Here is a 27,662-nt window from a genome sequence, read left to right as displayed (position 1 = left end):
AGAAACGTAACATAATTTTTTCATATAAAATAGATAGAAATGATGTAAGAATAATGTATAAAATTATATAGCTACTAGGAAACATAGCTGAGTTAAACATAAACACTTTTTCTTACTTTAATCAGTTGTAAAAAGGCATAAAAGTTTAAAAGAATCATGAGTTCCTTTGCAAATCCTAATTCTATAAAAATGCTATCTTTTATGTGTTTATGTGTGCAAAAAAGGGAAAAATCCTTACTTTACACAGATTAAACAATTGTATAAACAAATATACAAATAATTAAGATAATGTTACAACCTAAAATTTAAAGATTGGCCATGATGAAAACCAACAAGTTACAGTAATCAGCTTTTAAAAAACTTGTTCTTAGTCAGAAAGAATTAGGCACATGGAAGTCCTCAAAGAAAAAAAGTAATAGGGCTTACACTCCTCTTTATATTTTTCTTAGGAATTTCAGTGAAGCCAAGCTAATGTATTACGTAATTCCATACCAAAAGAAAAATATAATGGAGATCCCCAAACTTCTGCTGAAAGTGACCTATAAATTCAACTGTAAAATTTGAGAGCACACTCTGTTATAACATACATTAAAGAGCCAACACAATTTAAGGGCATAGCTACTCTTGAAAAAGAACCACATTTTTAAAAGGTTAATTAGATTACTGACGTAAAGCATGTACCAAATGAATACTGGTCCAATTGCCTATTGTGTTGTTATTCCTAAATACCACTGAAAGCCATAGCCTCAAATTCTAACAGAAACAAAGATTATCAGTAGAGCAATTTATAGGTTATAGAGCACTATAATACTTTATCTAATTTGATCCTCACAACATCCAGTGAGGTAGATTGGGACCAAAAATTGCCTTATCCTCATTTTATACCAAAGTTAAGATTAAGAGAAGTTAAATGACCTGTCCAGTTCACATCATAATTTGGGCCTTTGAATTCCAAGCCCCGTGGAATTTTCATTACACTAGACTATGTAAGTCATCCAAGTATGATAATATGTAAATGTACCTTTGGCATGTCAAAAGCAGTATAAATATCACCATAGTGAAATTTTGGTATATTAATGTTTTCTGAGCTCCAGCCAATAATCCATTTTATCAAAAAAAATTTAAGTAATTCCTTTTATTTCACAGGGATATCGCCTAAACCATAATAGTTACAATTTCAGTTATTTCCAGCTATTATCACAAAGAAACTAATGAGGTAGGTTAGAATGTAGTAAATTTTTCTAATTTGAAGAGATTCTTAGAATTTTATAAATCTATTCTAAGAAGCAGAAAATCATTACTAACAAAGGTTTGCTTGACTATTCATTCATCCAACCAGTACACAAAGATCTAACTTCACATAAAACCAAAAGCCTAAATACTTACTTCTAAGTATCACTTTCACCTTTCAAAATTAATATAAAGTGTTGGTACAAGTTTGTAAATATATATTTCTTTAATTAAAATAGTAATATGGACTGTTACTCTAAGAGAAATAAATTTCATTTGGTACAATTTACGTATTTCTTATACTTGCCACGTTATTTTGGTAAAGCAAAGACTTCATTTCACTTCATTTAAATTTAGATCCTTCAAATTTCTTTGAAGTGAGACTGCTAGGAGAAAAGTGAGTTGCATGACATGGGTTGTTCATTCATTTAAATATTTGTTGAAAAATTTACTATGTACTAAGCTCTGTGCTAGATGTTGAGTGAGTTATTAATCACTTGTTCTCTGAAACTCATTAGTGTTTTGAGCTTAATATTGTCTTGGAGCTTTTCCTTTAATTACTGAATAAATTAAATACAATATTGCTGAAATCAAAGTACTTTTCAAAAACCTTTTGATTATATGTCAAAATTTTAGAACTATTACTTTCTCACCTGTCAACTGAACAAATTAAACACTAAACATTATCATATGCTAATCACAACACAAATTAAAGTTAAGCAGATGGTAAGAAAGCTGTCCAGACTTGCTCAAGTTGGTGTAAGTTAGCTGAGTCTTGAAACTGCTGTTTTGCTATAGGTTTTTCAACTGTCTCTTAAAAAAAATTCTTAATCTGGAGTACTAGTTTGATAAATAACACAGCTCAAACTAAGTACTGTTATTCAAAACAATGAATTAACAATATTAAGTAAATTTTGTGGAGCAAAATTAAGGTACTGAAAGCATTTACACATATACCAGCAGTTACTTTAATAGAGAAGATGCAAATGAATATATAAAAATCAGGAAGCACAAAGATTTTCATAGCGATGTTCACTTAACTATCTATACTTGGCGCACTTGTACAAGAAAACCAATTAACATTTTGGCAATTGATAATATAATGCAGATGGAGATAGATGACAACATCTTTGAGCTCAAACTGGTACCTTCTGTCTTAACTTCTTATTTTTGTTTCTGAATGTTTGTTTGGGTCCTCTCAGGAGAGATTCTCAGACAAAAGCCTCATGAATTACTGATTTATTTATAAATGAGTTGTTATAAGTTTGGCCTTCAGAGAAAAGTTTACTAATTGTCAGTTAGGAGGGAATTCAGACTCTGCCTGTCTTGAGCACCAGCTCCAGTTCCAAGGAGAAAGACAATGAAGACAGAGAAAAAAGAAAAACATTTTGGGCCAAATGTTCAAATATATCTCATGAAAAATTAATAACAACAAATATTAAGATATATGTACTTTGAAAGGAGCAACATGATTACAAACAAATTATTATCAGAAAACTGACTTTTGTGCCTGATAAAAGCTTCTTTTTCAGCACAATTTCTTTGCCTTTCTGTTTTAAAGAAAGAGAGAAAAGTACACATGAATTAAACACATGCCAAGGAATGTACTCTAGTAGCCCTCAAACAAATCTCTTAAATCCTCAATAATCTTAAACCCTTATATTTCACAATGCTTTATAGTTTTCAAAGAGCTTTCATATGATTTTTCATTTGATCCCTATTTGACAACTTTGTGAGGTAGGTATTTATCTTCTATCTTCATTTACAAACAAGGGAACTGAGGCTCAGAGAAGTTGACTTGTTAAAGGTCAAAAACTAGCATATGACAAAATCAGGCCTCTCTAGAGTCTAGAATATTTTTCAAAGTGTGATTCTTTGATTACCTGCATAAGAATCACCTGCTATATTTTTATAACTACAGATTTTAAAGTCCTACGACCTTTGACTTACTGAATAAGAATCTTTAGGAGCAGGGCCCAGAATTCCACATCTTATAATGGTCAATAAAGTGGAGAACAATTGTGTATCAGGTAATGATATAAAAGCATGTCACTGAGTCCAGCTAGATTTTCACATGATATAATGTTACGCCAACAGATCATCATCAGGGGCAAGTCAGTTGAAACCAGCCTGCAGTCTGGCTGCAGGTTAGGTCACCTGGAAAACTTTTTAAAAAAACTACCAATTCTCATCTGAAAGAGAGGAAGATGTCGGGTATCAGAGGTTCCCCAAGTGATTCTTATCTGTAGTCATGGTTGAGGACCGCTTGTTTAAATATGCTTTTCTATAGAACACATCCAGCATTTTCAAGAATTTTTCTTTCCCTTCTGATCAATTTCATGCCTAATAAAGTTCACAGTTTTTATTGTAAACTATTTAAACATCACAAGACAAAAAACGTCAAACATTTTTGAGTTGATATTTTCAAGATCAAAAGATACTTCACAGCAAGACTAATCATGCTTCATTTAGCTACAGAGATTTTCAAATACCCCAAATTAGTCACCACTTTGGACTAGGTTATATATATTTCAGCTGTAAACAAGAATAATCCAGAATCTGAAAATAAGGGTATGGGGCAAAAGCTGTAGCCTGTTAGCTACTGGGCAGTGCAAGTGCAGACAATCAACTCACTGATCGGAGGGCCCTGGATACCAAGATCTGATGGCTTTGGCAAGATCACATCTCACTGTAGAAAAATACAACAATTAATACAGAGAAAACACTTTGCCATTTTGTACCTGTGTTACCACAAAAAACCTTATAATGTGTGATGCTTAGCTTATTACATGCTTCCACAGAACAGCTCTGAACATAAAGTTCTCTATGAATCACTACTACTACGTGGGAAAAAATGGCTACAAATTAAAAATTTTCCACCATGCAAATGGATAAGTTATAAAAATACAGCCATTAAAAGTAATATTTACAAAAGTAATAAAAACAGCACAAATTATAGGGGAAAAATGCCCATTGCTAATCCTAATCCTGTATCTCTCTGGATGAAGATTATTTTGATAGAATTTTGGAAGAGCCTTCAACAGACTAATCAGATTCCTTTGTTGATCTTATATTCTATTAGCTAAAATACCCTTGCTGATTTATCAAATTCTCCTACAGTTTAAAAACAGTTTTATTTTCACTTAGTGGAAAGAAAACTACAAAGTCCTACTATTCATCTGAGAAATAAACCTTGCATAGAAAATTTCTTTAATTCTGAAATTTTGGCTTATTAACAGAACTATCAGAATGTTGCCTCACAACTAGGTGATATTATACGAAAGTTCACTACAAAGCAGTCACCACACTTTTAGGATTTTTCTAAGTATAAAATATGTGGGTTTATAAAAATGCTTACCAAATAACTATCTCCTCATAGCCTAGAAATAAGAATTATTTATGTGGTAATATAATTCTTAGCATTTTGGATGCCTTGATGTTCCAAATTTGATGCAATATAAAAAGCAAACATTTACTTTTCCAGTGGACACAATCTGCACTGACTGAAAGCTAACAGTGAGTTACAGCAATCAGTCATGCAAAGGCAAAGAATAAAATCTGCTTTTTAAACAGTACAAGTTCTCCACTTTCAACAGGACAATTTAAGCACTGGTTCCATCTTCTTCAATAACCCGATTCATGCTGGTGCCATGTGTGATGTGAGTCATAGGATTATTACTGAGATCTCTGATGCTGCTATGTCGTGACTGTTCATTGAGCCGATGAGAACTACTGTGCCTGGAGTGATCCGTTAGTCGTGACATGCTGCCATGAGGTAGTCTCTCTTCCATTCCTCTGTAACTGCAGGGAGTATACCTAACACAGGAGAATTTATTTTGAAGCAGGTAACAGAACATACTAGAAAATAACACTAAAAATTTTCATGAAAATGCTGCATTAAATTAAATGATTAGGAAACCAACAAGTGAAAAAGTAACAACCAACTTTTGATGATTTACATTTTAAATATTTAAAAAATTTCTCATCTGAGTAAAAGAGCAGTTAATTCTTATTTACTAAAAGACATTTCACATTCAGGATATAAACAGTTTTAAATTTGATTCTCATGTTTTGGTAAAATAATTATGTTTGCAAATAAATTATTTCAGAATGAGCTTGTTATTCTAGTTAATAATTATTATTTGGCATAATGATTATTGCCCTAAACTGAGTGAAAGATTTTTCCAAATATGATTTGACAGCTAATTTTGAGATCTTTCACCTCTCAATGACTTCATAAGCATCTATTTCAAATAAATATGACAAGTGAAAAACAGCAAAATATGATGCAGTGTTCTAGAAATGATATCACAGTAAATAAAAAATAAGAACAAATCATTATTTAAAATTATGAATTGGATATTTTCTAAAATGAAACAAATCTTTGAGTTACAAATAAGACTCAAAGAATATATTTTTCATAAAAAAATTACCATATTAAGTTCTTATGTATAATTATTTAAGTGAAATATATGGCTATCCACAAAATTCTAGAATATGAGCAACACACCCATGGATAATTAGGAATCAACTACATAGAAAAATAAATTTAATTTTAGTGTTTAATCTCAATTGTATATATGGGAATTACCAAGTTTATTTATCTTCTTGGAGTCATTTAAACCACTGTGACCATCTACTCTAATACAGGATATGAAAATGTACATTGATTTTTACATAAGCTTAGGCAAAATAATTAGGATGGTTAATTTGCAGAAAAGATAATATGGTGCATTCCAAAGTTAAAATGAAGGAAACTTAAAGATGGTTTACTCTTTTTGATTCTCTTTACTATTTGCTACCATTAATGTAAATAATCGAATTTATTGAAGTTTCACTAGTATCTCATTATTCATTCCCTAGCTTTCCCTTGTTGTGTCACCTACTTACCATCCTAATCACTCATTCTCAAACCTCTACCTACCACCTATCCACTTCCTTTTCCACTCATCCTCTCATCTAACTACCAATTACTTACTCTTTGAAGTTGACGTCCAGGTGTAGGGGTATTTACCTAAGTCTATTTTATTTTACATAGCACTGAGATCAATAATTATCCATCAAGGAGTCTGGACTAGAGTGAGTATTGAGAACAAGTGTGTGTGCGTGTGCATGTGTGTGTGATCTCATAGCCAAGATACCACAAGATAATGAGAAAATGATGGCCAAAAGATAGTGTTAATATGTAAAGAATTAAAAACTGACTAATGCGAAAAGAAATTCCTATGAGATGGCTTTTGGAATATGAAAATCCTTATTTAGACTTTTAGGTTCAGAGTGGTTTTGGAATCTTTCAAATCTGCTCTGAAGTTCTGGGCATGGCAGAGAGTTTTACAGTATGAGTATTCATGCAGCACATTATAGAACACTCTTAGTAGCCTGCCATTATAGTTCTGAACTCTGAATTTCTGGAAAATGCCCACCTTATTTCTAGAATCATTAGTTATTTGATAGATTTATTTGCCTCCTAATATATACATACGCCTAGCATTGTGCTAGACACTGTGGGGGAATAAAGAGGTGTCTGCACCTAGTTCTCATTCTCCAAAAGCTGCAAACTTAAGCTGAGGGAAGGCAACTGTACTGAAAATAGGTCATACCAAAAGAATCATTAAAAAGCAATTAATTAACCACCTTGGATATGGGAATTAAGCAGGCCTTAGAGGATGCATATGATTTTGACTAAGCAGAGAGGTAGGAAAGGCATTACAGGAAGTCATAATCTAACTTCTGGTTTCCACGATACTCTACTCTAATTGATTCCCTCATATGTCTAGAAGTACCTTCTCTGAACTGTATGCTGGCTATTCTTCCTGTATTATTATTACTGTAAGTATGGACCAAGGTTTTGTTCTTGGTCTGTTCTTTTTTATTATAATTCAAGGGTTTCTATTTCACAATTTTAATTACCAACTACCCTATACTAATGATTATAAACTTTCCAAGCTCCAGTTCTATTCAGAGTACAGAGGCTGAAATTCCCTATATTTAATGGCCTTCAGAAATTCTCTACTCAGTATGAATTTATCTTTTTATTACCATTCATTCATCCTATTTATCTCCTCTAAGATATTTTCACAGGCCCATCTTTCCCTTGTCTGAAGTTCTATAGCATCGATCATCTCTAACACCCACTGTTTTAATAATATGCTGGTTTGCACTACTATATATTGGTTCTTATGTATATGTCCTATCTTCCTTATAAGGTTATATGCTCCTAGAATGCAGAAATTATACTTGACCTTTCTTTATATCTCTTTATACAGAGATTGCCACATGCATAGGAGTTGTACTATAAATTCCTTCCTCATTCCTTATTGAAAAAGATGAAGCTAAAAATGTCAAATGTCAAATAATGCTGACAGTTAGTTCATGGAGGACGGTGTTGACAAAATGTATTCTAAAAGACTGATCTCCACCCCTTATCAATGTCTTAAATTAGGACCCCTAAATTACTGTAGAAACTCCCAAACTGGGCTATTTACAACCTCCTCCTCTCCCCTGCTGTTGCTAAAGTGATCTTTCTGAAATACAAATATGATTTTATCACCCCATGTTCAAAGTCCTTTAAAGTTTTTCACCACTGTCAGGGAAAAAGTCCAAACTTCTCAGCATGTTTCATCTCCTATAACTGCCCAAACATTACATACTATGCTCTGGCCATACTCCAGTACCTAACTGCCTGCTTGTCTTCTTTGCCTTTGCATATACGTACTGTTTCCTTGTCTTTAATTTCCAACTGCCTGCTCTGAATTCTATTAAAAGAAGAAGCGCTATCCTGTCTGACTTTCCATGATGAGTTAGATGGTTTTCTTCTCTGGATCCCAAAGTACCTATGATTTTATTATATCCATTAAAGTGTATTATAACTGATTGTTTACTCTTCTGTCTTCCCTCTCTGCATCCCTAGCACTTAGAAAAATGCTTCCTATATAAGAGTACTCAATGGAAGGAAAAAAGTAGGAAAGAGAAAGGATCTTTAAATGTGGTTAAAAACAGGTTATTGGTTATGTTAGAAAGTATAGTTTAGGTGGGTAAGAAGGAAAAAAGACTAGATATACAAGAAATTAAAGACAGAATAGGTAGAAAGGAAATATTTAAAATATTCATTTCAAAAATCTGGCAAGGAGGGGCCGGCCTGTGGCGTAGTGGTTAAGTTCGCACACTCTGCTTCGGCAACCCAGGGTTCACCAGTTCAGATCCCAGGCATGGACCTACGCACCGCTTGTCAAGCTATGCTGTGGCAGGCATCCCACATATAAAGTAGAAGAAAATGGGCACAGGTGTTATCTCAGGGCCAATCTTCCTCAGTAAAAAAGAGGAGGATTGGTGGCAGACGTTAGCTCAGGGCTAATCTCCCTAAAAAAACAAAAAAAATCTAGCAAGGTAAAGAAAAAGAAATGGATAAAGAAAATATATCATAGTCAAAGAAAGACTGCTGCTTTTTAAAACACACAGTAGTTAATCAAGTTAGAAGGCAAAAGAAAGCAAGCTGAGAGGAAAAACTAGAAGGTCTAAAAAGAGAGTGAGTATAGAAATCATGTAACACTAGGACAGAGAAAACTGGGAGAAAGGCTGGGATGAGACTGGAAGAATACAAGACAGTTGTAGAAACAGAGATATTTTTAAATGAACATCAAAGCTTTCCATTTTAAGCATAAGAATTTTCATTCTTTTGGTTTCCCAAAGTAGAAATCTTAAAAAAAAATTTTTTTTGACACATTCCTTCTCTCCAGCTATGAATAAATCACCAACTCCTATCATTTCTTCTTTCTAAATATCTTTCAGATCAGCTCTTCCTCTCTTCCTATTGCCACTACTCTCCAATAAGCCTTCATCTCTCAACTGAATTATTGCAAAGCGCCTAAGAAGCTTCTAATTCTAGGGTCTCCATCGTGAAATTTAACAAGAAAACCCATTTGGCCTCTCAAGCATTCTCTCTGTGAAGCTTTCTATGACCTCCCCCGGCCCCCGCCCCAGGATTAATCACTCCCTCCTACAGGCTACTACTGCACCTGCTGAACAGGGGTTGGCAAATGACGGCTGCTGGCCAAATCTGGCTCCTTCCTATCTTTGTAAATAAAGTTTTCCTGGAACATAGCCGTTCTCATTTTGACTACATATTGTCTATTACTGCTTTCATGCTATAAGAGCAGAAGTGAATAGTTGCAACAGAGACCATATGACCTACAAAGCCTAAAATATTTACTATGTGGCTCTTTATAGAGAAAGTTTGTCAACCTCTTGACTATACCATCACACTTACATTTTACTTTAATTGTTCACTTACAATATTTTTTTTTTAAAGATTGGCACCTGGGCTAACAACTGTTGCCAATTTTTTTTTTCTGCTTTATTTTCCCAACCGCCCCCCCCCCCGCCCCCCGTACACAGTTGTATATCTTGGTTGCACGTCCTTCTAGTTGTGGGATGTGGGACACCGCCTCAACGTGGCCTGACGAGTGGTGCCATGTCCTCGCCCAGGATCCGAACCCTGGGCTGCCGCAGTGGAGTGCACAAACTTAACCACTCAGCCACGGAGGCGGCCCCCCACTTACAATATTAATAGAAGTTGCTATCAGGTACTTACTGAGATGGACACTGTTCCAAGCAATTACATTATCTCATTTATGTTTTACAACATTCCTAAGGGGGCCGATATTATTACTATTTCCATTTTACAGAAGAGGAAACGGAGGCTTATCATTCCAGACCCCATGTTTTTAACCACAGTACTAATATTGACTACACTATCTTTCTCAACAGACTGCGAGTTTATTAAGAACAAAGGTCATGCCTAAATTATCTTTGTATTCTCAGAGTCTAGACACAGTAGGTATTCCACAATTGTTTGCTAAATTAATCTCACTAGAATAACCACTTTCACCCTGCCTTCTCCCAGCTCAATACCCTTCAATGACTCCATATTGCTTACTGTATCAAGTCTGAACTCTAAACTGCTCTGACTGGCTTTAAGTCTTACCATAATTTGGGACAACTGTACCTAGAAAAGTTCTAAAAGCTTAATATATTCAACTTCTGTTTCAGAATTGGCTACTGTTCCTTCTTAAGCTGTGTGTCTCTAATTCAGCATATAAAATAAACTACGCTATCAATAAAACTCACCTGCCATCCCGGGATCTGTGGAGGCTGCCGTGGTAGCTGCTCACTTTGCTGTGGACACTCCCTGCTTTGCTTCTCTGGTCATCCACCATAGCCAGCTGAGTTGAAGAAGCATGTGTGGATGTTCCTTGAGTGGAAGTTCCTCTCGATTTTCTTATAATAGGAGTATTTGGATCCCTCAGGAGGGACTGAGCAAAATCAGGTTCCTGGAGTACCTGTCGGCTCTCATTCACTATCCTAGACAACAAAATACTAAATTTAAGATACAGACTAACATCCTTATAGACCAATAAACAATACTTTTGTGACACACTGATGTTATTCTTGAAATTAACTGCTCTCTAAGTAATGTCTTTAGGACAGATATAAGGTAACATTGTTGACAAAGGAAAGAATATAACAAAAATGCATGTCAATCTGTCAACCTAAAGTGAAATGACGGAAAGAGGACTACGTTAGACTAGGAAATCAGGATTTTAGTTCCAACTCTATCAATAAATCTGTGATCTGAGGCAAGTCACTATCCCCTTTCCTTTATTTTCCTCATCTATAAAATGAAAGTATACAATTTCATCATTTCTAAAAAGTCTCTTTCAGCTAAAGAAACGTATGATTCTCAAGGACTTTGAAATATTACAAAGATATTACTACAAAGTAGAGAGGTTGTTTTCTTGCATGGTTTATAGAAGTAGCAGAGGCCTCGTCATAGGACAGATAGCACATTTTTTAACTTGTTAGAGCAGTTGTTGTAGGGCTACAAGTTGATTTTATGGCAGAAGCAGTTGTCTAGTGCTGGAATAAACATGAGTGGTCATAGTTAGAACAAAATATATGAAAAATTAATTTAAGCAAAATACAATTAAGTCTCAGACATATTAAAGTCTCAGACATAAGGGAAAAAACTTAAGGGGATAAATTATTGTCAAAAGCAAAAGTTTTTAACTGCTACAAAAGGGTTAAAAGCAGATATTTATGATGATGAATAAAGCAGTAATTAAATTAACAAAAGAGCCACTTAAATTAGTTGCAAAGATCAGTGTCTCAGTTTATGTAAATAAGTGACTGACTACGAGAATCTGAGTTAAAGTTAAAATTAGATAAACAATTTCATTAAAAAAATAAAACTCCAACATGTAAAGGCTGGATTATACAGTGAGAAAGTGCATATATTCTAAGTTTTCAAATTACAAAAGGATTGTTGTTATTGCTCTTGTTTTTAGTGCTGGGGTAGAAGCGTTGAAGGAAGACTAATATTTGTTGAGTATTTGCCTTGTGTCAGGTATTTTACATACATTCTCCTTTGATCCTTCTTAATAATGTTTTTATTATGAAGATTACTGTCCTGAGAGGATTTTTCTAAGAGGAGATTAGATATCCATTTTTAAGAACAAATACTGTCATCCCCATTTTATAGATGAAGAAACTGAGGTTCTGAGGGATTAAAGAACTTGCCAAAAGTCACACAACAAAACCAACAGTTGGGGATCAAACTTAAGTTTAAATGGCTTAGAAGCCAATCATAAAGTAATAATAAAACATAATGTTTATGGATATCCTGAAAACAAAGTGTCAAAAACTACACAGAAGAACAAGTCAAAAATAGTTTTAAAAAAACAATGTTTGTTCCTCTGTCATCAATGGCCCTATTCATATATATGTACATCCCAAATCAATCTTGATCATTAACTTTATTTTCTAAACTTATTTTTAAAACTGGGTTCAAACTGACTTCTGGTCATTCCAAAAATTTAATCCACCTTCAAATTGTGAAGGTTTGTCACCTCGTTTTATAGATAAAAAACAGAGGTCCAGAGAAATTAAGTGATGTGACCCAGATAATTCCAAAAGAAGATTTCTAAAAATATTTCAATGTGTCAGAATTATTAGCATAAGCAGTCTTAGATGTGGTTTCACTTAGTGGGAGAACACTAATTTGACTAGCACAATTTTAGAAACCAGTCTCTTTATAGCACAGTGTAACAGAGGGGTTAAGAGCAAAGACTAGAGTCTAGAGTCAGATTGCTTGGGTTTGAATCTCAATTGTAGCATTCACTAGCTATGAAACCTTGGTTCCATGCCTGTTTCCTTATGTGTAAAATGATGATCTCCTGTACAAGGTTGTCTAGAGATTAAATGATTTAATAATATGTAAGATGCTTAGAACAGTGCTTGGAGTATTAAATGTGCTCAATTAATTGGTAACCATCATTAACATTACTTTGTAGACACTTCTCAAAGGCTAAATCAGACAAATGCTAGAAATAGCTATAGTATGCTCACACTCTTGAGCTCCAGAATAAGGAGCTGCTACTCTAGCCCAGAGGACAGTCCTGGCTTGGAGGATCACAGCGACTCTGTTGGGTGGGGATCCATGGCTGCAGAAAATCAAATAGAAGATTCCTTGGGAATTCTAACCAGTTTCTAAAGGATTCCGGCCCAACCGGGATCCCCAAAATAACTAGGAAGATACCCCAAAAGGGTGGTTTGGTTAAGCTCTATCTGGAATTTCTAATACCACCCTATCACGGCATTGTTTGTGTACGGTCCAGAGGTGAGCAGGAATGTCTAATTCAAGCCCTTTCCTCAGCATTATGTTTTACTGTGATTAAAACATATTAAAAGATTTCAAAGAACACACAGATAAATCACAGTAAATCCCACAAGGAAGGATACTCCACAAAAGCAGGGACTTGGCCTGTCTTGTCTGCTACTGAATCCCTGGCATCCCAAAATAGTTCACAGCACACAGCAAGCATTCAGTAAAGACTTTCTTGAAGGAGGAATAAATGCCTAGGAAACACATTTTTGTTGTTGTTCTTGAATGAGTCTTTCCTTCTCTGCCGTATGAAACTGTATTTAAAGGAGAAATGCATTATCTGATATCGGTAGTAGCAGTCTCAGATATGGTAACAAGAAATGTATATTTTAAAATTGAGATTATTTTATCTCAATCTAATCTGTGTGACAGAAACTGCTAACTATTGGTATTTTAGAAAATACAGATTTTGTTAATGAGGCAATTTAAGTTGTATAAGAAAAGTACACTAACCCATATAAGGCACAAAATCTTAAATATAATCTTGAGTTTTACAGACCATCCCCCAAAGCCCATTTTCCATGGACCCTAGGTTAAGCAAAATCATAAGAATATAGACTTGACTAAGTTAGAATTTGTGATAATTCAGACATAGTATACATAAGACTTATACTAAGTAAAAAGTTTGAAATCATTTGTTCCTTTGCAAATATTGCAGGGTCTTGTTTTGTTTTACTAAATAAGGGTTCAAAAAATTAAAGATTCCTTAAATATGCCCTCACAAGTTTGCTTTGTCACATCTTATACTTTACCATGATACTCTAATATGCCATGTGGCCAACTATGAAATAAAATAATTTCTTTAACATATTTAATTTTACCTACTAATATCATTTTTCTATTTTGGCTTTAACGTGCACTACATCAGAATGGAATAACATGCCATCTTTTTGAATCATTTATGGTATACTTGGAAGAACAATGGATAATTGGAAATGGAAGTCTAATCTAATACCTGTGTGACTTTGGCCAAGGCAGTTAATCTCTCTTTGTCTGAGTTTCTCCCCTGTAACACAGAGATGATAACACATACCAACCCTCAAAGGAGTATCAAGAGGTTCAAATAAGAATATATATAAAAGCATTAATTTGTTTTTAATTTTAAGAAAATCATAATTTGGATGATTTAAAACACAGACTGGCCTTCCCTCAAATATTCTGAATTAGTAAGGAATAGACCTTAAGCCTGGTTCTACTTGGCTATCTTCTCAAATAAGTTTTTAGCTTTTATACTGTGCCAATCATAACTGATAGCAGCTGAGGTTACAATCTGAGCTGAGGTTGGAATACTTCCTCCAAATTGTCTTAACATAAGCCACACAAAAAATTTATGTGAATGTGAGGTTTGTGAACATAGTGATAATTTAATTCAACTTACTCTTTTTTCCTACGACCATGAAAAAAACTGGCCCATTCAAAGCATGTCTTTTTACTTCCAACCCAAAAAATGGAGGGAATACCAACTATGAGAGCCATCAGGTATTTCATCAGAAAAAGAATCAGGTCTGGACGACTCATTTGAGTAACCTACAAGAAGGAAAGAAAAATATCTTAAATATATAAAGAGAACTTTCTATTAAAGCCCATTATAAACTCTTTTCAAAAAATAAACAACAGTAAAATAATGCTACAAATTTCATGTTTTCACTTATACACTTCTATAGTTAATTTTCTTGTTATATGGAGAGAGACACTCCTGAAAATTTTACAATAAATTTATATTCTATATTTTGAGTCCTATATTTTTCTTATTAGCTCATACACTTCTAAAGAAAAAGATTATTAACATAGAAAATAAAGCACGAATAGGAATAGAGGCTCAAATAATACCTATATTCTTGGCCAATTTTGCTAGTTCTATCACTGACATTGACAATATAAAATTAGGGAAGTATTAATCTTTTCTTCTCATTTTATTAATTTCTGTTCTTATCTGTAATATGTCCTTTCTTCTACCTCATGTTTACTCTGCTGACTTTTTTCAAGCTTTCTCTTTAACCTGTGAGTTATTTATAAGTGTATTTTCTAGTTTTTAGTCAGATGAGTTTTTTAAAAATTTCTTTTTATTGCTGGTTTCAAGTTTAATTATTGCAGTCAGAGAATATGGTCTATATGATTCTTAAATTTTACAAACTTCTTTTGTGATTTAGGACAAAGTCAATTTTTGGAAGCATTCCTTGCATGCTCAAAAATAATGCATTTTCTCTATTTGTTGGGTACAAAATTTTCTGTATGTATTAGATCAACTTTATTAGTTGTTCAAATCTATATTCTTGACTAATTTTCTGTTTACTTATCCATTTTAATAGAGGTATGCTAAAATCTCTTACATAACTGTGGACTCATCAGTTTTCCTTCTAATCCTGTCAGTTTTCACTTTCAAGCCGATGAAAGCTGTTACGTAAATTCAATAATGCTCTAGCTGCTCATTTTACTTTATTACAGTCATATGTTTAATGATGGGGATATGTTATGAGAAATGCTGTCGTTAGGTGATTTCGTTGTTGTGCGAACATCATAGAGTGTACTTTCACAAACCTAGATGGTATAGCCAACTACACACCTAGGCTCTATGGTAGTAATCTTCTGGGACCACACTGTATTATATGCTGTCCGTCGTTGACTGAAATGTCATTATGCAGCATATGACTGTAATGCTCTTCACCTTAAACTGTATTTTATCTGACGTTAATATTGTCACATCAGTTTTTCACCTCATCACACCAGCATATTTTCCAGGTACATCCTTTCCTATTTACCAATGTATTTCTTTCAAGTCTGTGTGTCTGGGTTATACTACTTCTTTTAGGCAGTTTACTCTCATGAAAATGTAAACTCCATGAAGAGTTTTTTTCTGCCACTATTTTATCCCCAGAGCCTAGATCAGTCCCTGGCACATAGCAGGTGTTCAATAAATACATATAAACATTTAAAAGATATACTCATACTTGGTTTTATTACCAAAAGAATGACAGTTAAAATTATTCAGCGTTTGAACAAGACAACGTTCCTAGCACACTTCAGCTACCTATATTCCTTATTTTCCAGAGATTCAGAACAACCTTAATAAAAATAATTATCTTTGTTAGTATCATTGTTAATTAACTTTGCCAAAAAGTACACCCTACTCCTACCTTTGGGTTCCCTTTTCTTCTTCTTTTTTTTTTTGAGGAAAACTAGCCCTGAGCTAACATCTGCCGCCAATCCTCCTCTTTTTGCTGAGGAAGAGACTGGCCCTGAGCTAACATCTGTGCCCATCTGCCTCTACTTTATATGTGGGAAGGCTTCCACAGCATGGCTTTGCAAGCAGTGGGTAGGTCCACACTTGGGATCTGAACTGGCGAACCCCAGGCTGCTGATGTGGAACGGGTGAACTTGTCTGCTGTGCCACTGGGCTGGCTGCCCCTTTTCTTCTTGCTAAAGGATGCCTTTCACAAATTCCTACAGAGGTATTTCAGAGACAAATTATTTTAGATTTTGCCTGAAAATGTCTTCATTTTGCCCTCAATCTTTTTTTAGAGTGGTGCCTGAGCTAACATCTGTTGCCAATCTTCTTTTTTTCTTCTTCTTCTTGTCCCCAAAGCCCCCCAGTATACAGCTGTATATTCTAGTTGTGAACACCTCTGGTTGTGCTATGTGGGACGTCACCTCAGCATGGCCTGAGGAGCGGTGCCATGTCTGCACCTAGGATTTGAACCAGCGAAACCCTGGGCCACCAAAGGAGAGCATGCGAACTTACCACTTGGTCACAGGGCCGGCCCTCATTCTGCCCTCAATCTTGAATGGTGTTTGAGACGGGTATTTATCATTTCTCAGCATTTTAAAGACATTAGTTCACAGTCTTCTAGCTTCTATCATTACTGTCAAGAAGTCTGTCTAGTTGATATTCTTTTGGAGATTTTTCTCTCTGGTTGCTTTTAAGTTTCTCTTTATCCTTTTGTTTTATAATTGCACTAAATGTTTCTTATTGTGACTGGTTTTTATTTATCTGCTTAGTATGGAGAGTGTACTTTTAATCTGAGGCCTCAAATTTTTCATTTCTGGAAAATTCTCAGACATCAGTTCTTTAGTTATTGCTTCTTAGTCATTTTTACGGCCTCTTGTTCTAAAACTCCTGTTAGATGTATACTGAAGTGCCTCAACCTATTTTTTATGTCTCTTAGCTGCATAATTATATAATTTTGAGTATTTTGTCTCTATATTCTGCATTGTGGATGAACTCTTCAGAATAGTTTTCCATTTCACTAATTCCCTCTTCAACCGTATCTATCTTAGAGTTCACTCTATCTACTATTCAATTTCCATAACTTCATTTCAAGATACCTACTTGGTTCTTATACTTGTCTATTCTTATTTCACTTCTGCTAACTTATCCCAATTTCTCATTCTTTTAAAAGGAGTTTATTATCTTTTGGAGAATCCTAAATATACCTATTCTTAAATAAGTCTTTAAAAAAATTAGTTTACTACTTTTATTTCATCTGGGAGTGAATTCACTTCTGATTGTTGATTTTGTTAGATGCCTTTCTAGGTTTAGCTTTTTTCTTTTTAAAATTGTGCTATGGAATTTTAGTTTGCAGATCTTGAGTGAGGGAGTTCTCTCTCTCTCCTGCTCTCCCTTGCTGTCTCTTCTTCCTTCCCTCCATTTACCTCACCCTGTCTCACCAGTGCCCATGGGGCCTTAGTCAAAAACCAGGTCTCGTCTTGGTGACTGGTAGCTCCAGACATTATTGGCTACTGTAGATTCAGGTAATAAGTCACCAAAGTTTGGCTTAAGTATTGGTCTGAAGGCTGTGTTGGTGCCCTCCCATTTCTCTAGATAAATATTTTTATATTAACTATAGCTTCAGGGTACAGTTGGTAGCACCTTTTATACAAATTTCTTTTCAGGAGCAGGGAGCCCCATTTCCAATTGCTGCTTTTAACCAGTGAGCCTAGTTCTGGTCCTCTGAGTCCCACGTGACAGATTTACCTCCCAATACCCCATAGAAACTGAACACCCAGTCACCTCTAGCCACTTCAGACCTGGAGGCCAGTAGGCCCATGTTTTTATCTCTAGTCATCATTTTGCATTTCTAGTCTACAAATTAGTTTATCTTGTCCTTTTGGATGATCATGTTTAAAATTTCTTCTTACTACATTTTATCTATAACTGGCACATGATTATAGCTCACCTGGTAAGCTCAAAACATAGAACTTAAATTACATTCATAACCTGAAATTAAGGTCTAATTCCTCTAGGATTTACATAAAAATCAACCAACAAATATTTATGGATCATCTATTCCTCTAAGAATAAAACTGTTCAAAGCCTCATGAGATTTACACAACAGAAATAAGGCTTGATTAGTGGCCCACCAAACTGATAATCTAGATGAAAATACAAATTAAAGAACAAAGTTAAGAACTACAATTTAGAAGAAGCAGATGAAGAGACACTAAAGCAGATCACAAATAACCTCCTCATTAACAAATAAATGTCTTCTTGTTGGCTCACTTTGTTTTTATGCACTTCTAGGTAGAATCAGTTAGTGATGACCATCTTATACTTTACAAAACTTTCATCTCCCCTGGCTTCTATAATACTGCATAGTCATGATTATTCTCCTAATCAGGTGTCACACTATTTCTTCTTGACATCCTACTTCTGCTTTCTACCCTTTTCTCTCCCACTACTCTCTACACAGGAGTTTTTAAAGTCACTTCTCTATTCTCTCTTTATTCTCTCAACTCTTACTTAGACTTAGAAGTCATTTAGTCTTACTCTATAACTAACAAATGAATTTGCTTTCAATTTAATTGTTCTATGAATATAATTAGTACAATGCACTGACAAAATAAAAGGTTGCCTCTTCCATGTTCAAATAGCTCTAGCTGTTCTGCCCGTCAGTCCTCTGTAGCTATAAGGAATAAGGCTACTATTCCAGAAGTCCTAGTCAATTCAATAAGACACCCTGCCAGAAGCAAAACCTAAAAAAACACTGCAAGTACTGGGAACAAAGAGACAATAAGACTATTCAGAAAATCCAAGAGAATCAACTGAAAAATAAATATAGAAACAATCAAAGGGTTCAGTAACTAAGTTGGAGAGGATTAATATACAAAAATGGAATGTTTTCTTACATACCATTAATAACCAGATAAGAAATATAATGAAAATAATTTATAATATCAACAAAAACTGTAAGACACCCAGGAACAAACCTAACAAGAAGTAAAAAGAAAATGATAAAACTCTATTGAAGGACACAGAGAAAAATTGAAGTGAATGGAGAAATATTTTATTTTTCCACATGCAAAGACTCAATGTTTTAAAGAAGTCACTTCAATTATCCCCCCAAATTAATCCTATAAACTAGATACAACCTGAAAAAATCAATAGGATTTTTCACAGAACGTGAAAAGTTAAATATATGATAAAAGTATTTCAAATAAATGAGGAAAAGATAGATTGTTTAATAAATGATGCTGAGATGGTTGGCAACACACCTGGAAACAAAATAATTTAGATACAACCTCATACAATAAAGAAAAATAAATTCTAGACAGATAAAAATAAATCATAAAAGTATGAAAAGAATGAAGTACATTTTTATAAGGGGGGGTCTAGAAGGCCTTTTTTAAAGAATAATATGAAATAAAAAAGCCATAAAGGAAAAGACTGATAGTTTTGATTACTAAAAACTTAAAACTCTCATAGAACGAAACCATAAATCAAATTAATAGACTAAAGACTAATAGGAATATTAACTGCATTATCTGTCAATAAAGCAAACATAAGGAAAAGAAATGGAAGAAATTAATAAAGAGGAACAAATTAGGTAATTATAAGACAAAAAAAGAACTAATAAACTCAAAAGTTGGTTATTTGAAAAAATAAATAAAGAACTGCCTCTAGCCTGATCAAAACAACAAAGAAAACAGCTCGGATGCACACATATGCACATATATGCACACAGACACATACATACACAGAGAAAAACGAGAATAAGAAATAGCTACCAAAAGAACAAAACTAAAATAACCTTAAGAGATCACTTTACTCAATTCCATGCAAATAAACTTGAAAATTAATGGAAACAAATAAAAGGAAAATATAAACAAAACTGACCCCAGAAGCAAGCATAAAATTGCACCTAACTCAAAAGACTCCAAAAAACAAAACTATAGATGTCTCATTTATGAATTTTTATGTAAACAGAATCTAATGGCAAATTCAAAGACTATGCCATGACCAAATACAGAAATGCAAGGATAATTAAATATTAGGAAACCGATTTACAAATTCAACATATTATTGGATCAAAGGGAAAATATATATAATAATTTTCATGTACACCAAAAAAGGCATCTGATAACATTAAATAGTCATTCCTGGTCTTTAAAAATTGTAATAGGGGGCCGGTCCAGCGGTATAGCAGTTAAGTTCATGTGCTCTGCTTCAGCGGCCCGGGGTTTCCTGGTTCGGATCCTGGCCATGGATTCACACATTGCTTATCAAGCCATGCTGTGGCAGACGTCCCACATATAAAATAGAGGAAGATGGGTAGAGATGTTAGCTCAGGGCCAATCTTCCTCAAAAACAAAAAAAAGTTATAATAAAATACAAATAGATGATGAATAAGCCCTTAACATGACTAAATTTATCTCAATCCAAAACCCAGTATTCATGCTTAATTGGAACATCAGAAGCCACTAAATATTCTCAGTAAGTTCAGGAATACAAGAAGAACATCTACTACCACCACTCTTAATTAACCTTGTTTCAACAGTTCTAACAGACTACAATTACAGTAGTCCCCCTTATCTGGGATTTTGCTCCCTGCAGTTTCAGTTACCCATGGTTGACCACAGTCTGAAAATACTAAATGGAAAATTCCCCAAAATAAACTACTCATAAGTTTTAAATTGCACACCATTCTGAGTAGCACGATGGAATCTCGCACCCTCCTGCTCCATCCTGCCTTGGATGTGAATCATCCCTTCGTCCAGTGTATCCACGCTGTATATACTACCCAACCGTTAGTCATTTAGTAGCTGTCTTGGTTATCAGATCGACTGTCGCAGTATTGTGGTGCTTGTGTTCAAGTTTAGGGCCATCATTACCTAATAATGGCCCCAAAGCGTAAGAGTTGTGATGCTGGCAATTCAGATATGCCAAAGAGAAGCTGTAAAGTGCTTCCTTTAAATGAAAAGGTGAAAGTTCTCAACTTAATAAGGAAAGAAAAAAATCACATGCTGAGGTTGCTAAGATCTAGGGTAACCTTTACTACAGTATATTGTTATAATTGTTCTATTTTATCATTTGTTATTGTCGTTAATCTCTTACTGTGCCTCATTTATAAATTAGACTTTATCATAGGTCTGTAGGTATAGGAAAAAACAGTACATACAGGATTCACTACTCTCAGCAGTTTCAGACATCCACTGGGGGTCTTGGAAGGTATCCCCCATGGATAAGGGGGACTACTATAGACAAAAGAAACAAATTATGGGTATAAAAACTATAAAGAAGGAGATAAAATGATTATTACTTATAAATAATACAATTTAATACCTGGAAAAACTAAGACAATATAGTAAAAACTACTATAAATCATAAGCAAGGTGGCTAGGTACAAAATAAAATACAAAAATCATTTTCCTATGTATAAATAACAATTGATTAGTAGGTGAAAGAAAGAGAAGTCTTCATTTGCCATTGTTATGGCTCTATATGCTGAAGCCCTAACTCCACGTGAATTATCTCCATGTGAAAGGAGGTATAACCTTTTTAAAGAGGTAACTAAGGTTAAATGAGGTCATATGGGTGGGCCCTAAACCAATCTGATCAGTATCCTTACAAGAGGAAATTTGGACACATAGACAGCAGGGATACACATACAGAGAAAAGACTAAGTGAGGAAACAGTAAGAGAGCAGCCATCTACAAACCAAGGAGAGAGGCCGCAGAGGAAACCAATCCTGCTGGCACCTGGATCTTGAACTTTCAGCCTCCATAACTATGAGAAACTAAATTTCTGTTGTTTAAGCCACACAGTCTATGGTATCCTGTTATATAGCAACCCTAGCAGACTAATACAATCATAGTCACAAAAGAGATAAAACACTTAGAAATAAATTTAATAAGAAAAATGAATGATATATTTGAAGAAGCTTTAAAATGCACTCATCTTAAAACATGTTCTTGGCTAGAAAGAATCACTGTCATAAAAATGCAAATTATCCTTGATTTAGTTATTAAATTTAACACAGTTCCAATAAAAATACCAACAGAGTTATCTGGGAATTAAACAAGATGGTTCTAAAGTTCATATAGAAAACAAACAAGCAAGACCTAAAAGAGGAAAATGTTGAAAGAGAAATATTATCATTAAGCTATAATAAAGCTGTGTAATAGTGGGCATAGATAAACAGTTTTAGTATTTAATGTATGTGATATTTCAAACCATTCAGAAAAAGACGAATTATTCAATAAATGGATTCTGGACAGCCATCTAGAAAAAAAATTTTTTCCCTTTCACGGGTAAAATATTTATTTCTGAGGAACTTCATGCACATTTTCAAAGAGAGTTACATAAGAAAGCAAAAATATTATCCTCCCCTCACCCTAGAAATAAATAAGAAGGGCATAAAATTTCCTTTTAAATGATGACACTTGGAAGTTTAGCACCAGCACCCAAAATGAACAAAAAAGGGGGAAAAAAGTATTTATTGTATATTTCAGATTTCTTTGGTTGGGGTTTTCCTCATGTGGCATTAATATTTCTTCTTTCAATTTTTATTACCAAAATAGTAAAAACCAGGAAAAAATATAAACCAAGTGGTTGCATACTACATCTCATAACAAGAAGAATTCCTAGTATATAAAAAATTCAAATGTAGAGAAAAATTAAACAAAAAAAGAGAAACTATAAAATTCAAGATGAAAGCTTTTCTACTGTTGGAGTCGAGAATGACTTTCTATATATGACACAAAATCTAGAAGCGATAAAAGTAAAGGTAAGTAAACTAACTACATAAAACCCCAACATTCTGCACGGCCATCACTTCCATATCAACAGCCAAAAGACAGTAAAAAAGTGGCATAAAATTGTTGCAAACGTTATGGTAGATAAAGGGGCTAATTTTGTTCATAAATAACTCCTACAAATAAATAAAAGTCCACCACCTAAAAGAAAAACAGGCAAAAGATACGGATAGTTTATAGAAAATGAAATACAAATACAAGAGCTCAGCCTCACTCATAGTTAAAAAAATTAAAATTACATGATGGTTCTATTTTTTTAATCTATCAGATTGGTAAGATCCAAAGTCTGATAGTACAATGTATTAGCAAATGTGTAGAGAAATACACTACTCTCATATTTTGGAGATGGGAATATAAATTCATGTAACCTCTATAAAAGACAATTTAGCAATATTTATCAAAATTATACTCTTTCTGAAACTAATAAAATGTTTCATGTCAATTAAAACCCAATATAAAAATCATACCCTTTGATCAAGCAATTCTTTTAAAAATTTATGCTACAAATATTTTCACATATATGTGAAATGATGTATGTACAAGGATTGTTTGCAATAGTAAAATATTATAAACAATGTGGTTTAGCCAGTCACTGACATATTACGACGTCACAAAAAATAATGAGGAAGACTATTCTCTTTAGATATTGATCTCCAAGATATACTGTTAAATGACAAAAGCAAGGTAGAGAAGTGTATACAGTAACTACCATTTGAGAAAAAGAGAGGGAAGAAAGGAATATACTGGCTTGTACACGCATAAACATCTCTGAAAGGATACACAAATTCCTTGTAACACTCAAGTTATCCTTGGGAAGGGTACTAGGAAGCTGGGAAACATAGGTATGAATAGAGGGGAGATGCTGTCCCATATACTCTTATAGCTTTCGGTTTTGAACCATGTGAATATATTATCTATTTAAAAAATTTAAAAATAAAAAAATAGAGAAGTTAATTTTTTTTTTAAAGTACGAACATTCCAAATATAAAAATAAGAAGCTGGGCAGGGTATGAGGAAACACCTTCACTGTTGCTGGGGAATATAAATTGGTATAATCTTTCTGGTATACAATTTGTAATACTTACTAAAAATTTAAAAGTGTACACCATTTGATCCAGGAATTCTATTTCAAGAAATACATGCTAAAGAAATAATAGGTCAATAATAGAGGATTGTTTAGATTAATTACAGTACATCCAAATAACTAAATAAGCAGCCATTCAAAAATGATAATGTGAAGTGAAAAAAGGAAGATACACATAGTTGTGTGCTGGTAAATGTTTAACGACTGGCTTTTTGGATGGAGGGAAGCCCTGGTTTGTAGCATCTGCCAATTTCTATTGTGTAAATACACCAACCATGGCTATTTTCAAGCTACCAATGCAATATCACGAAATGTAGAGTCACGAAGAGATGTGCACAACTGTCTCTTCTCAGCCAGTGTGAGCCAGCTCTAGTACACTAGGTGTAGACTAATGTGTCAAATGTGATCACATTTATATTTAAAAATTATATAAAATATCTATAACATAACATTATTTATACATATATCAAATATGACTTTGATGTGTTTTGTTACATACCACTATGCATTATTCTGGTTATATACTGCTGTGTAAGAAACAACACCAAAACTTAATGGCTTAAAACAAGAATTTATTATTATCTCTGAAAGTTCTGTGAGTTGACCGGGCTCAGCTGGGTGACTCTCACTTGGGTTCCTCACATGTAGTTGCAGTCACATGACAGCTGGGGTGGAATCATCTGAAAGTGAGCCTGAGCTGGACATACATATAAGACAGCTTCTTCACTCAAATATCTGGCATCTTAGCTAGGATTCCTGGAAAAGATGGGAGCTAGCTGGCGATCTCTCTCCCTCTCTCCTTCCCTCCTTCCCTTCAGGCAGCCTTTCCATATAGCTTATTACTAGCTTGGGATTCCACTGACTTCTCACTAGAGGCTGGCTTCTCCCAGAGCAAGCATGCTAAGAGGACTTGGCAAAAGTTGCAAACCTTCTTATGACTTAGCCTCGGGGTCATGCAGAATCACTTCTGCTGCATTTTACTAATCAAAAGAAGTCACAGAGCCAGCCCAATTCAAGGAAATGGACTATACAAGAGCAAGAAGTGTGGTTCATTGGCTGGAGGCAGCAGGGTGCATATCTCTAAAGAGCAGCTACCAATATCTTAGAAAAATACACAGAAAAAAAGGTAAATAGTGGTGACACTGATGGGGAGGTGTGTTTCTCCTGTGAGCATGTTTTACAATAATTTTTCCTGATATTTTAGAATTTTTTAAGGTGGAGAAAACTATTTGTAAATAATCAAGATTTACAAAACATATTTAACTGGGAAAACTTTTATCATATCAATGGAATGCCAAAGCCTCATGAGATAAAATGTAAATCTGGATTATGGTAGACATCAATAAATGTTCTACAAATGAATTTCTCTAAGAAATTATCAAAAATTATATTGATATTTAACATATAGTATACAGTGAATGCCATAAATATCTAAAGTAAGCTATATAAATAGATCAACGATCACCTAGATAGAAAACATGATGATTAATTATAAATGAATCAATGCCTAGGACTTATATTCTACATTTACACACACACACACGTTCTTGTGACTTTCTTGCATTCTCTGCTATGGCATATTACTTCTTAAAGACAGATTTTCACATAATATTAAGAAAGAATAAATATATGTAGCATAAAAAATGGGTTGAAACATGTACTTAGAACTGTGTTTGACATTTAATAAATGCTCAAACATGTGGTACATGGAGCACTACTGTCCCAAAGATAAAAGGCAATCCATGATAAGATGGATATCTCTATAAAATAAAGGTAAAGGTAAAAATAAAAGTGGTAAAATAAAGTTTGGATATTATAATCCCTCCTTGGAGATTCACATGCACATTTGTATATTAAAGACCCTGAGAAGTCCTGAAGTAAAGAACTGTTTTACCTTTGTTTATCCCAGTGTTTCCTATGCTGCTATACATTTAAATTTCCCCATCTGAAAATTAAGCATTTGAGATAGGTAAATTCTAAGGTTTACCCTAATAGCCTCTGACACTATTAATCTTGAAAAACTTTCTAGGGGAATTGGAGACAAGTTCTTATTATGTCAAATTTTGCTCCAAAAGTAATTTTTCCTTTTCTGGGATTTAAAAATCTATCATACTAGTTAACACACACATGTTAGCCATGATTGTATACATTTTTTGGCTCACAAAAAAGAGAAAGTTTCTATGAAAGTGGAGGGAGGTGAGGGGAAGAATGTGACCACTGAGAAGCATGCTTCAAATCACATCTGCTTACAAATAGTCTGATTGAAGAAAAACAATGATTTGTAAGTGTAAACACATGGCTTACATAAACTAATGTAACACGGCTTACTGAAGAGAAAGGCCAAGAACCTAAAAATTAGAACTAGTAAAACTGTAATCAAAGAAGTATAGAGCGAGATTTACCAGAGTTGAGCACAGAATGAGAGGTATTGTGTGATGCGAAAAATCACTGGCCTGAGCAATGTGACCTCAGTCAAATCATTTATAAAAAATAGGGCTTGAACTTAACCAGTTTGGGGTTTCCTTGAATTCTAGATGACTGATATCTGCAGTCTAAAATACTCTTCTTCAGAGATTTTATGATACGGTCTAATCCCTTTGCTTATAAATGGAATGAAAGTCTGGGGAGATGAATTACTTTGCTCAAGGTCATGTAGCTAATTAATTCAGTCACTTAAACAATTAGAGCCTACTGTGTCCTGGTACAAGAGATATACCAGTAAATGAGTCAGAAAATCCCCTGACCTTTCGAGCTTACCTTCTAGGTGGGAGCAGGGTGAGGGTGGAGTACTGTCAATAAACAAAGAAATAAAGAAATCTTATAATTTCAGGTAGTAATAAACTCAGAACTAAAACAGCGTAGGGAACAGTGTTTAGGACGCAGTGTGGTAGAATGGGCATGTATTTTAGATCAAAGTGGTCAGAAAAAGCCTTTCCAAGGACACGACATTTAAGCAGGGATTTGGAGTATATTCTGCACTAAGAGTATTTTAAGCAGAAGGAACAGCAATTATAATGATTGTGAGAGAACAAATTTGTTGTCTGTGAAGAACAATAACAAGGAGACAAGCGGGCTAGAGCTGAGCATGCAAAGAGGAGAACGGTAGGAAATAAACCAAAGTAGGCAGGGACCAAATTATATATGGCCCTGCAGGCAATGGTAAGAATTATGGATTTTATCCTGAGAGTATAGGAAGCCACTGGAGGGCTTTGTTTGAAGGTGCAACATGATCTCATTTATGTTTTAAAAAGATCACCCTGGCTACTGCGTTGGAAACAAACCGTAAAGGAACAAGAACAGATGTAAGATGAATTGGAAGGCCATTGTGGAAGTGTCAAATAGCCTGGACTAAGGTAGAAGTGGAGGTGGTGAGAAGTTGATGGATTCTGTGTGATGAGGTATGCGAGCAAGAGAGAGCTCAAAGTCGGCGCCTAATTTGGGTCAGAGCAACTTGTTAGTGACAATACCATTTACTGAACAGGGAAGAACTGGGGATGGGATGTAGGAAGCAGGTTTAAGAAGAAAAATTAAGAGTTCTATTTTAGACATGGTAAGCTGGAAATGCCTTGTAGGCTTCCAAATGGAAATGTCATGTAAATA

General features: G+C 34.3%; 1 protein-coding gene across 4 annotated transcripts in view; it reads right to left on the bottom strand.

The window, feature by feature from the left end:
- Positions 1-1,120: 1,120 nt before the first annotated feature.
- The window catches only part of FZD3 (frizzled class receptor 3), an 86,712-nt gene continuing 60,170 nt past the window's right edge, over positions 1,121-27,662 (bottom strand). For 2 of the 4 annotated variants that reach the window (XM_070611357.1, XM_070611356.1), the window contains exons 5-7: positions 14,328-14,476; positions 10,357-10,590; positions 1,121-5,046 (exon numbers count right to left, since the gene is read on the bottom strand). In XM_070611357.1, coding sequence (XP_070467458.1) covers positions 4,833-5,046; positions 10,357-10,590; positions 14,328-14,476 — 597 coding nt within the window. In that variant the 3' untranslated portion in view covers positions 1,121-4,832. The remainder of the gene's footprint in view (positions 5,047-10,356; positions 10,591-14,327; positions 14,477-27,662) is intronic. The other 2 variants (XR_011537697.1, XR_011537698.1) reach the window with 2 other exon arrangements.

This window comes from Equus przewalskii, chromosome 2 (genome assembly GCF_037783145.1).
Source record: "Equus przewalskii isolate Varuska chromosome 2, EquPr2, whole genome shotgun sequence".
Lineage (NCBI taxonomy): Eukaryota > Metazoa > Chordata > Mammalia > Perissodactyla > Equidae > Equus > Equus przewalskii.
The sequence above is the reverse complement of the archived record's forward strand: the minus strand, read 5'-3'. Positions and strand labels throughout refer to the sequence as shown.